The sequence below is a fragment of the Meleagris gallopavo genome, chromosome 8 (assembly GCF_000146605.3).
Source record: "Meleagris gallopavo isolate NT-WF06-2002-E0010 breed Aviagen turkey brand Nicholas breeding stock chromosome 8, Turkey_5.1, whole genome shotgun sequence".
Classification (NCBI taxonomy): Eukaryota; Metazoa; Chordata; class Aves; order Galliformes; family Phasianidae; genus Meleagris; species Meleagris gallopavo.
Window position 1 is genome coordinate 663,563 of NC_015018.2, and position 13,610 is coordinate 677,172.

At 36.3% G+C, this 13,610-nt stretch overlaps 1 protein-coding gene across 2 annotated transcripts in view; it reads right to left on the minus strand.

Moving 5' to 3' along the window:
• NRG3 (neuregulin 3) overlaps positions 1–13,610 on the minus strand; it is a 285,382-nt gene that overhangs the window by 206,462 nt on the left and 65,310 nt on the right. For both annotated transcript variants that reach the window (XM_019618006.1, XM_019618004.2), the window contains exon 2: positions 3,048–3,177. In XM_019618006.1, the coding sequence (XP_019473551.1) occupies positions 3,048–3,177 (130 nt within the window). The remainder of the gene's footprint in view (positions 1–3,047; positions 3,178–13,610) is intronic.

Sequence of the window (13,610 nt, forward strand, 5' to 3'; positions counted from 1 at the left end):
GAAGAGACATGAAATGGTAGAAGGCTTAACTCAGGAATGGGAGGGAAAAACATCAAAAAACATGAAGCAAAAGAGAGACAGTCTTTGAATTAAACTTACATAAAGAATTTTTGTTTCTTCTGGTAAAGACATTTATGTAATATCCAGTTAAATACCTACATATAGGTATTGACAGTCTGCTTGATGCATCTCTGTGTGTGTCAGTAGTCACAAAAAACACCCTCACCACCCATTTAAATTCTTAAGAAGGCAACAGTAAAGAAATTTCAATGCACGGAGAAGCTAAATATCCAGTCTCCTTACTGTTAACCTACTCTATCCTTAAAATGAACTTGTATTAAACCATTGACAGAAATAAATACTGGAGTCACATATTTAAAATAGCCCAAAGTGCAGCCAGGATATCTCATTTGCTACCCAGCTGCCATTTTACATCCCTGTATTTTGCTTTAACAATAATTCATGTGTGTCCTTACACACATACACAGCAATGACTGTACAGCTGCTTAAGCGCATCGTCTACTAATACTCTTTCAACACGACTCAAGTTTTTTGCTACATCAAGGTCTTCTGCCTGCAGCTGTTCCACATGGCAAATTCCCTTTTCAGTAAATCAGTGTCCTCTTCCAGAACAGATGCAGAAATACAACTTTTAACGAGAATATACAATACCACTTGATTTTTAGAACAAAGTATCATTTCACACTCTCAGTTCTCATAATTCTGTATTCAAATGATGCTTTTAATTGCGAAGGGAATTCCATAACCCTTACATTCTCAGGGAAAATTACTATTTTTTTTCCCCTGGAGCTTGAGAACAAATCCAGTACACTAACAAAGGGTTTTTTGTTTTTTTTTTTAAATTGAGCATGCTCCAGCTGCTATTTCAGAGCACAGTTCTAAGCTGCAGATAGAAAACCCCTTGCTCACTACAGCCCCAGTTCTGAGAGACAGTCTGTTACTGAACTAGATACAGGATTTGAAAGTCAAATTAAATGGTTTATCTACAAACTGAGCATTGTGAAAATCTGATTCTAAGTAAATTGGTCTAAAAGTGATTAGTGACATACATCAGTACCATAAAAGAGATTTCAGACAAGCTGTTCACATGTTCACGCACCTTTAAGGAAAGCATTATAACCTTTTAAAATTTAAGATGTGTCCTATTTTGCTATACTAATTTTTATTTCCATATCTTTTCATGTTGGATGCTTCAAAGTATCCTGCATAATAACGATGTTTAATTCTCAGAGACTGCACCAGTGTTGGTAACTTGTAGAAGCAATGCAAGTCTACTACACACCAGAACTAATAAATTCACAGAGGATACCTCTATTTCCCTATGGAAAAACAACACAGAAGATGATGATGAAAAAATCTCACTCCACTGGAGAGAACAAAAAACTCAGCATTCTGGCCTACTTAAGGCGATAAGTCCAGAGGGAAAGCCTCTAGCCATTAGACAGAAGGCAGCATTAGAATCACAGCAAATTAACAACAGTTTGGCAAAGGCAAACAATGGGGAAAAAAAACTTCCAAGTCAAACAAGAGTAAGACAGACTTTTTATGAGACCTACTCTTGCAGATATGCCAGTCTAATCCATACAGTTTAGTAAAAATTACCTAGTACACAAAAATTACTTAATGAGTTTATCAGACTAATGCTTTCTTCTATTCATTACTTCCTGGTCTCAGATATATATATATATATATATATGTACGTATATTGGATTGTTCAATTTAAATTTTTCATTTAAAAACACAAACATTTGAGTGGTGTAGTTTACTTGTTCATACTTCATCGTTTATAAGAAGGAAATACACATCTGCTTTGAAAAAAAAAACAATACCTGTAAATTTCTTTGATGCAAATTGAAAAGTCATCATTTCTCTATAGTTAAAGATACAATAATTAAATAAACATGGCATAATAAAACAGAAAACAGAGGGGAAATCACCACTTAAGCATATACAACTGAATGGGAAAAATAGAACAGAATTTACAAAAATAAATTTTTAGAAATCATCTTTATGTTTGTCAGCAGACAAGCATAAATCTTTCATACTAGGTGCAAATCATTTTGTGATTCTCTTCTCCTACCTGACCAACCTTCTGCTTATGTCCAAAATGATTCAGTAAAGCTTCTGAACATTTTAAGCACTTGATATTATTTATATCACACACACATACACACACACACACACACACACACACACACACACAAAGTATTTGGACCACCAGTTTAGAATTCAGGCATACATTTAAATGCATCTGTTACACTACAATTAATTAAAAGTAGAATAAAGTATCAGAAATACAGGATTTCATTGTGGATCACTTCTACTTAAATGACTTGGAATAGTTCTGATCCTTTTTTCTTATTTTTAAGAAACATTAAAAACCCCAACCTTCTTTAAACCAGTCCATTTCACTGGCCACCAGATCTAGAGTAACCTGGCAATCCAGTTTTCATTTCTGATACTCAGACACACACTCAAGAATCTCACTGATATTAATATAAGCTCATCAGCAAAAAACTGCTGAACAGCTACCCATCAGGTTCAGACAGCCTTAATTTGACTTAAGAAAACCATATTCTTAAAAACTACTAAGTGAAACAACTCTTTCCAATCTCTTAAAGACCACAGCTGTGCATACAGCAATTACTAATTTGTACTCTGAGTATCCAAAGTAAAAGACACTTCTGGTATTTACAGGAACAGAGGACTATTCTATGCTTAAAGAAAAAAACAAACCACCCAATACTTCTTACTTGCTTACATCAACAGAACACCAAGTACTATTTGTATCTATAAAATTAATTCAACTCTTGGTTTTTCATGACCTTTTTTTAAAAAAAAATAAAAATCTATAAATATTACACAGTAGCAAAAAAGTAAATCAACAAAAACCCACCACAATGGCGAGAGAGACAATCAACAGCAAATTCTAAGACTAAATCCTTATATTCTTTTCCAGTGCTGTCTCCTCAGACTATTATTAAACATTTTATTTCTGTAAATGAACGACTTAGCAAATTACTCACCGGCAGTGTTTATGTGATCCTGTTAAGGTTTCAATCACAAAGCATTCTCCTTCATTGAGACAGTATGCAAGATCCTTGTCTTTGCATGGCTTAAAGTGCTCAGATCGCTCAGTGGAATACGTTGTAGTATCTACACAGAAAAAAAAACACGAGAAAAGAAATGCCTTAAGGCTAAATATTTTTAAACTGAATCTTTTTATGTTCAATACAAGTAATCTCAATAACTTCTACTGATCAAGACAGTCTAAATAATTAAGATACAGCAACAACATAAGGCAAGCAAACTTCAATGTGACAACAATGTTCTTAGCAATAAAGTTTCTTAAAAGAGTCACACAACGAATCTTACATTTGGAAATACGGACAGAAAAAGAGGAACCAAAGCAAAATTCAGTATAATTCCCAACCACTTCCAATTTTCAGAGCATGCCATCTGAAAGTTTAAATTACACATTTTTTCCTCAGATCTCACATCTTTAAACAATGGTAGCTGTCAATGCTGTTGAACAAATTAATACACCTTCATCCACTATTACTTTTTTATTGAAACCAGAAGAATAGATAAGGTTTATTTTCATATTAATATAACTCAATACAGCTTTAAATAAAATACGTATTTTTTTCTTGACAAGAAAACCTCCCTCTCTCTCTCTCACAAACGCATGCAATGAAAGAAAAATCTAAGGTAAAAACAATGCTATTTTGATTCACCTATCACAAAAACTGGCCTAGAATTAAAAAAAAAAAAAGAAGCAAGGCTCCACAGATAATTTCATTTCAGGTATATCTTCTGTAGGTGCCACCTTCTCTCCGTCTTCCCCCCCAACAAAATTCAGAAAAGTCAATTACAGAACAGTCTGTTACAAGTAAATTTGCAATGCATGGTTAGATGATGAGATCTGGAACAGTCTATCAGCGTATCAGAGTACGCCATCATGCCTTCTAATGTATTTATTTTACCCTTCCAACCCAGTTGGATAAATAAAGACACCAAACCTGTCGGAGGAAAGATGTCTGACAGACAACACTTCAATTCTCTCCAATAAACCCAGCATTTTCTAACGAAGCATAACTTTAAAAGTAGGCAATATCCTTCATACAGAATCCTCATTCTCAAAACCTAAATTCTTACTCACTTAGCTGGGAGAAGGAGCAGGACCTACTTGTAGTCTGTAGACTACTAATGTAGTCTGAAGTTATAAGAGAACAATTTAGCATATCAAAGACAATCAGGAATGTTCTTTTACTGCCAGAGGAATGAGACTGTGTTTGACGCACATGGGATACTGCAAACTGAAAATTACAGCAACGTATTTTCCTTATAACTGAAAACAAAAATAACCACTAAGTAAATAACAAAGTGGAAGAATAAAGCACTGAATTACTAGTAGACATCAATATGTATGATTTCGCAGGTATATCTAAGTAAGCAAATGTGCATTAAAAATAATTAATCGATTCTGTTTCATCCTCAGAAGAATGAACTACAAACAATAAAGAATGATACTTCATAAAGATCTCTCCACCCCAAGAAGCTTGCAGTGTAACCATTAATTCTGAGAGTATTTTAGGGAAAGCAGCGCTAAAAGGTTTCCCTTTCACCCATTCTAAGCAGAGAAAGATTAATAAAACACTTTTAATAATCCATCGTCCCCAAGAGAAATTATTTTAGTTCAAAGTTCTTTGAAAAAAAATAATTAACATTATCCCTTCTGATAATTACACAGATTTAGAATGAGAGGTCCTGCTACACTCCCTGTTACTTTGCTGAAGATGATAAATGTCAGCATCTTTCAGAAATGCAGAGTAGTGGAACTTATGAAAAAGGTACAGGCTATAAAAAACTACTCTTCCTTAATGGACGCAAGCAAGCCCTGTAGTGAAATGTATCAGATTGAATTTTGGAAACTATGAGAGACGTACGTAAATGCAAACAGAGACAAGAATGTCTGCTGACATTTCAAAAGAAGATCAGGTTCTGTATAACAACAGTAACTTTAGGTTGAAACAAACATCCAGTCATCTTTTCAGGTCAGTTTCATGCAAGAACATTTGCATTGTCACTGAAAATCTGTGTAATAAATTCATACACGCACATACACAACAGTAATCTATTTCCACTCCTTTTAAATACAGAAAAATGACGATAGTATTAGCACTTGTGCTAATTATGCTGATTATCAAAGGTAACTAGAAGTGTTTGATGAGCAGCATTTTAGCTCCATATGCTTCAGAGAACCGATCACTTAGGTTTGTCAGCTCGCCCTGAAAAAACTACCCATGCAGATACCCTTACGAGGGTAGTCATGTTACACAGACCAAAGCAATCTGAGACGTCCCCGAAGGCCAACAGGAAGAACAAGGAGGCATGCAGTACCCCACAGCACATCTCCGCAGTAGGGATGTGCTCATCCTACTTCACTGCTGTGTGCTGAGAAGGAAGATCCTCTTCCACTCACAATTGCCTCGTCAAGGTCAGCATTTTCAAATTTTAGATTAAACATGCTCTTCAGAGGCTTGGTACTGTATAACTTTTTTCACTTCTCTATTCAGTATTACTCAAGATTAAATCTATGAAATGCAACTGAAGTTTTCAGAAAGCTTAAAATTCTGCTGCTGCTTTCGTTTCACATTGCATTCCTAGTCACACTTTGTTTTTTTAACATATATATGTGGCTTCATTCAATACTGAAAAAATTCATCCAAGAACTTGCTCTAAACATAACTACGTAAGGAACAAAACAATTGATAACGCTGTAGAGACAACCTAGTTTTCTGAATTCCTTTTCTTATAGATTTTATTCTGTTTTGCTTCTTGTTTTGTTTGACCTTTAGGAGCTTGCGAAGTATCCACTATTTTACTGTCAAATCAGAATCTCTTTCAAGGGCTCTCTTTTTATCAGCTATAAAACTTAAGATGAAATAATTTTGTGAATGCTTAATTCATTCATAGTCTTTGCACATGGGTGCCAGACTCAAACATCTATAGGCATCAAAAGGGAGCCTCTGTTAAGCATTCAGATGTCCTTAAATTTCGTATTTAAATGCCAAAAATCCATAACTCCCTAAAGTCTTCCTTCCCCCATCCTACCACTATTTCTTTTTTTTTTTAATTGCTAAGTGTCCAGGTGTTTCATCTAAAAGCAGCAGGGGACATTGATTTCTGCTGGAATGTTTCTAACTAAAAGGGAATAAAGAATGCTTAGATGCTTTTGCTCTATTTTTACTATCTCATTTTATCTGCAAAGCTTTATCTGCTACTCTCCTACTCCAGATATGGACATACTGCTGTCACGTCTCTGATATGAAATGAACAAGATTTCAGGTTTCAAAGTAAGACTTGAAGATCCCTTGAGTAGTTGGAAGAAAAAAAAGTCATTTGGGAGTGCTTAAGACAATGTCATTAGAAAGTTTTCAGATATTGTTATATTGTGTTATTATATAAAGATGTGCTAGCAACTTGGTATTTTTATGTTCTCTCATTAATTTATTCCACCATGTTTATATCAGCACAGGGTGACTCATTACAGCTAATCTACTGAATGCTCTACAAGGCATAATATAGATACTATAAATACCACCCCCCCCATTCAAGGCTACTAGAGTCATTGTTTTCAGTATCGTGCTCTGATATTAATAAACCTGTAATTAAATAGGACAAATGCAGGAAAAGAGAGAGCGTGAGACTTAAAATACCCTGGAAAACAGTAACATACATGGCAGCTATTTCTAGGTAGTCTGTAGTAGGAGCAAGCATTCCCACTCATCACATTGAGTTTGCCACATTCTGGATTTAGAAACAGATGTTACTGAACACAGCTCAAACAACAAATAACTTTTTGACAATATGAAAAAAAAAATACATCCATACAGCATTGATCTCCTCTTAAACTGCTCTTCCACATACACAGGTGTAGCTGCCACAAAGTGACAAAAAAAAAAACCAAAACCTAGAAAAACAAGGTAAAAAAGATTCTGCTTAACCTTTCTGAAGTTAACAGTGGACAGACATGCAAGCCTCATATTAACATTCACTTATGTGGCTAAAGCAGCAACCTAGTGCATTAGAGATGACTATTTATGACCAAATACAGGTTCTGTGCTAGAGGTTACATGCTGGAAAAACTACTTGTAAAACTCTGCTTGTTTTGAGTTACTATTATGTATTGTCAGCTTTATACATTCAATATCAACTAGACTAGCAAATTGTTATTGATCTGTAACTGATAATTTCTATGAGCTGTTGACTAATACTACAAAAAAAAAAAAAAGTGAGGTGCTTAATTTAATTCAAGGATCACATTTTTAAATGCACTACCAAAAAGAAAGCAAAAAAAATTGCATTTCTTCCTATCACACAACTCCAGTTACAGAAAACAAAACCTATTAAAAAAAGAGCTCCTACTGACAACATATGTTTATATCATTAAACTAAACTATAAAGTACTTAAAATTGCTGAAAGTAAAGCCTCCTTATTTATTACGTTGGCCTACCACATCAGAGATGGCTATTGGTGGTATGGCAGTAGAGACTGAACTGCCAGAAAATACAGAATCATATAGAACGAGGGGAAATGGGCACAAACGGGAACACAGGAAGTTCCACTGAAACACTATGAACAATTTGCTTATTAAACTGTGAGAGTGCCAGAGCACTGGAACAGGCTGCACGGAGAGGTTCTGGAATATCCTTCTTTTGAGATATTCAAAGAAATATTCAAAACCCATCTGGACACTTTCTTGTACTACCTTCTGTAGGGGAGTTGGACTAAGTGACCTCCAAGAGGTCCCTTCCAATCCTTACAATTCTGTGATTCTGTAACTAACTTGAAAAATAGTATTTTGTAGCTAATCTTGTAGCTAAGAATTTGCCCTAACGCTGTTATTGATATTTTTGCATCTGCTTAGCTCTGATAGGAAGACTAGGAGGCATAACTCTCAGAGCTATCTACCTATTAAAGGACTTTCAAGTTACTACTGTGCTATTAGCAAAATATTCTGCGCTCTAGAGAGCTGCTTGCTGGATGCAAACCTCTTACATACTGAACTATCTCTCGGCTTTCTCAACTTGGAAAAAGACAAGCCAAGAAAACATCTGTGAAAATGCCCACCTCATTATATATATTTTGCATCTGAAACTCAAAAAAAAAGGAAATAAAGCAGAACATGTTTACTTGGCCACTTCTAACCAGAATTTAAAAATCGAATCCTGAATACGATGACATTTCTGTACGTACGTGCAGAACTGCACATCACTCCTGTTCCCTTGTACTGCTCAAACTGAAATTATTGAGAGCTGAATAAATGCAAGACAAATCAGGAAAGAGCCCATAGGACACAAAAGGGTTTCTCCAAAGTTCAGTGGCCAGGTGACGCAGCAACACAAGTAACTAAAGCTCTAAAAGGCTTTAGCGTTCAATGCAAGGAGTTATTTTCTAAATTGAGTCATGACGACTATGATGGGAGCTCTAGGCACAAAGTGCTTCTGCCAGTCAGCCATGTATTCAGGTGGCCTTTGTAGAGCTTCTCATTAATTGACCTGAATTAAATTCACAATGTGAATAAGTGGGGTAGCAGAAATTGTGCCTACAGATCCCCTGCACTGCTGCTCTTTCCTTTCACCCCAGCTGCCTCTCAAACCTGCCTAGCTGAACTGGCAACATCAGAGGAAACAGAAGCCTGAACACCACTGCTGCACCAAAAAGGGACATGGATCAACTCTATCTTAAATAGAGCATCTGAAATGCAGTTAAATTCAATGACTTGCAGGCCAGTATAAAAGCAAGAGGACAAATGAAAACAAGACTTTTTCTGAAATGCAAAATATAGTTGATGCATTGATGTAATCAAAACTTTGAAAAAAAGCAAGCAAACGGAACAGTTCTGTGTAAACTAAAAGAAGCTATAAGGAAGCAAGCTGCAACATGACATCTGTGCTCTGCAATGGATAAAAAAATGAAACCTTGTGTATGAAATCTACAGGAAAAGTGCATGAGAATGTTTGTGATGAAATATTTTAGTCTTAGTTTGGGTACTGAAGAGGATGTTGGTTTGTAGCAAAGCTTAATCATAATATATCAAGAACAGTACCAAAAATGAGGAGAAATAAGTCACCTTAAATAAAAATCATTTTCCTTTATTTTTCGTTCTCAGTTTCAAGTCATCTCAACAGAATTCAAATGTCATTGCTTAGGGAGGACTGCTACTTTTACCTGGATTCAGCTGGAGATCTTTGTAAATAATTTAAGTCCTTCAGAACTTTGTACTTTCAAATTTGGTATACTGAAATGGAAATTTTAAAAGGAAATGTAAAAGAAGTTCAGTGATCTAAATAACCCAATCAAGTTTAAAAGTGGGGTTGCAACCATTATTACACACAGCAAAAAGAAAATTATATGAATTAGTGTCCCAAGTATTCCTTTTCCTTACATCACAAGTATCTGCTCCCTCTTGTGTTGGTGAAGCAAGGACCAGAGGAGAAAGAGACAACAGAGACCTGAGATTATAGAATCATAGAATGGCCTGGATTGAAAAGGACCACAATGACCATCTGGTTTCAACTTAGCTTTGATTTTAACAGCAGGTATTCTGCTGCAGTACCCCATTGCTCTCATTGAAACTTTTTTTTTGGTTCTCTTATGTCCAGCTAATGACAGATAGGGCAATGCCCTGGGAACAAGTAAGAAAACCCAAACTAAATGCTACACAATCGATATAGAAAGTTTCACTGATGTATGAGATGGTTTCTCAGTAGAAATGAAGTGTTTTTCAGATAAATATATCTGAAATTAAGAATGGCAACTTTTTTTTTTTAATTGCTTCATTTTTAATGATGGTAATGACCTTAAAGACCTTTCCAAAATGCTATGAAAATCAGATACTGTGTTCAGGTCTGGGGTTATGCCCAAACCATTGCTTAGAAGAGCAAAGGGGATTTTACTGCTGAGTACAACAGGACGCAATACTCTTGTAGACAACTGGCATAATGCAAATTCTGCTTTCAAGATTTCTTAACCTAAAAGCGAAGAATACTTGAACAGGTATTCACTGATCAATATGAGTTGTCTTTCAACCATTCAGGCCTCTCCAATGCCTTTAATCCTTACTCAGTGATCACGTCACAGATAGCAGCCGGGTAGGTGACACTGTTGTGAAGTAATGGCAAACTACATCCCATAGAGATACAGCTAACATTACCCACACTAAAAGAAAACTTCCTTTCCTTCTAGGAAATATCTGCAATAATGAGTATTTGCAAGTCTTAATACACTATAGAACCAGAAAGTTCTTCTGGAAACACAGCACTGTGTGATTTTATAATTCATTTGGATCATTTACAATTCCCTTAAAGCTGTACGGGAATCACCCAGTGATATATTTGATATTTTATGAATCATTTCTAGAAAATGATAAAGTACTGTAGACTAAAAATAGATATATAATAGAAATGATTTTACTAGTTATAGAGGGAAAAAAAAATCAACTTTGCAATGTGAAAATATTAATTATCAAGAAGCTATTAGTTGTTTGTCTTACATTTTCCTCCAAGGAATTCAAATAAGTCAAATAACGCACTGAATAGAAGTGAAGGAAATAAGAAATGCAATTTTAACTCCGAACTTGTGCGTTATTCCAAGGTAGACAACCTGAAATTATTCACAATCACATTCGTCATTTTGACATTTTTGTGGTGCAGAGATGCAAAGTCATGCTATGAAACACTGATGTTCTTCTCAGAATTTCCTTTCATAAAGAAACCCATGTCTTCATTTTCAATAATATTATATATATACACATGTAATCTTATTTCTTCTTTATTCTTTTAATTTATTTTTCTAGAACAGATAGAAGACAAGCCTGAGAAATTAAAGTGTCTTTGCAGGAGTCCCTGGTCTGTTAGTGTGTACAAGAGATCTCAAGTTATGCTTGCCTGAAAAATCTTGCATTGCTGCCTGACTATGATGTGGTACTGAGAGGAGTGCATGTGCTGTGAATCCTCTTGACTTTACTGTCAGCACTATAGAACTGCTCAGTTCTATAGCACACAGCTTCCCAATGCAAATAAGATAGAAAGGTAAATTAATTTCAACTTTGGTAAGTAATTGCCCAGTGTTTCAATGTAGCCAAATGCCAGGAACCGTGATGAAAAAGAGACATGCTATGAGCTTCTCATCAAGTGGGTAACCACATCTTCTCAAACTGACACTGGAGTATTCCGGTTAGGACTGAGTTCTGTTAGGAACGTTAGGGGGCACTGCACCTAGTGGCACAACACCTGTACAATTATGTCATCTTGACTTAAAGTAAACAAAAATACATTCCATTTCTGTGATTCAAACCTAAGTCATTGCTTATTATCTGTGACAGTTTCTTCTGCTCAACTCTGCAATGCATTGAAGTTGGTTCAAAAGGAGCTTAAAATAGACGAAACTATTTGGCTCGTGTTCTTAAACTTAGAGTAGAGAATATTAGTGGAATAAACCAATACAAATACATATATACACACACATTTATCTATAAACACCTACATACAAATATCTATCTTGCTAGCTAGGAACAAAGGAGTTAAGGGAAGAAATGACACGAAGGTTACAACTGTAAAGCAAGCTATTTCTGTAGAGAAGTAGAACGATAGAATTGCTCCGGTTGGAAAAGACTTTAAAAGACCATCAAATCCAAGCACAACCTAACCATACAACCCTAACTCTAACATCCCTCTGCTAAATCATGTCCCTGAGCACCACATCCAAACAGATTTTAAACACACCCAGGGATGGTGACTCAACCACCTCTCTGGGAAGCCTATTCCAGTGCTTAACAACCCTTTCTGTAAAGCATGTGCCTCTCCTGGCACAACTTGAGGCCATTTCCCCTCATTCTTTCACTTGTCACCAGTGAGAAGAGACCAACCCCGCTCTGCTGTAAGCACTCTTCAGATATTCTATGAGAGCAATAAGGTCTCCCCTCAGCTTCCCTTTCCCCAGCCCCAGTTCCTTCAGTCTCTCCTCATAGGCCATACTCTCCAAGCCCTTCACAAGCCTCATTGCCCTTCTTCAGACCTGCTCCAGCTCAGTGTCCTTTCTGTACTGAGGTGCCCAAAACTGAACACAGCACTCGAGGTGAGGCCTCACCAATGCCGAGTACAGGGCAGGATAACTTCCCTGTAGTCCTGCTCACCACTCCATTCCTGATACAAGCCAGGATGCCACTGGCCTTCTTGGATACCTGGGGACATTGCTGGCTCATAATCAGCCACCAACATATGGTGGACAATAAGGTAAACTGCAAATTACACTCAGAACTAGTGTCTTCCCCCCATCTCCATAAGCCACAGTGCTATATATCAAGTAACATTTGAAAGCGTGCTCTACACACCCAATTTGCTGTAAAGGTCTAATTTTATAGGCTGTCAGTACAGCCATCATGAGCAAAGAAGCACAAGTCTCATATCAAATAGATTCAGTACCTGATGAGCAAGTTTCAAAAAGATGCAATTTACAGAAACACAGAATTACTAGTTAAAATCCACTATATAATCTATTAATTTTAATGTTACATTAGGAGTTAATATCACTATGTTCCTCCTTGAATGCAGGTGGTTCACAGCAAGGCTGACTGGCAGGTGACCAAAACACAAACACAGCTTTTTTTATATAAAGCTACTGAGAAGATAAAGTATCTGAAACTCAATTAATACAAGAACTAATTGCCTGCTACAATCAAGAAGAAACTCTTGTCTATCTTTCAGCAGAGATAACAAATTCATAAACCATCCCTTCACCTCTCCTCTCGGCATCTTCCACATTGTTAGCTCCTTTGGAGACACCAGCATCAGAAGCACATGAAGCACTGAAACACTAGGAAGAGTCTGTGCACATTCAGTGACCTAAAGAATGAATAGAAGCATTCTACTTATTTTCTAATACTTTCCAACATTTTTATTATATACACACGGGGGTTATAGCATCATATAAACATACACAGAAAAGAGGGAAAAATGCCGCTGAGCTTTGGTTACCATTACAGCACCTGTAAATGCCTCACTTCCAAGCATTCATAGTTAACATAACAGAACAACTCTATTTGGTGCTAGTATAAAATCCCACCACCAATTATTGCTGCCAGAACAATTGCAAATCGTAATTTCTTGTGGGCGTTCCATCTTCTATTCTCTGCTCAATTAAGTAATTTTAACTGATCTTAGCCAGCTCTGAGCAAGAGAGTTGTAACTGTGGGTAGGCATAATACAACAGTGTTATACACTAAAGATACTCTCCATGAGTTTATAATCTGCTTGATTTGGTATGACTTAACTTAGTAGATACACTAGTCAGCCTGGACAGCGTGCAGAATCACAGAACCATTAAGGTTGGAAAACATCTCTAAGATGATCTAGTCCAACTATCGACACACCTTCACCATGCCCCATTACCAAGTCCCCATTAAAGCGTGAATAAAAAATATTTACATGGGGACTACTGCAACTACAATTATTTTTCTATTCATTAACAGCTAAAGGAATTTTGCAGGCTTTACGTTCTGACTCCTCCTCCCCCCCCCCTT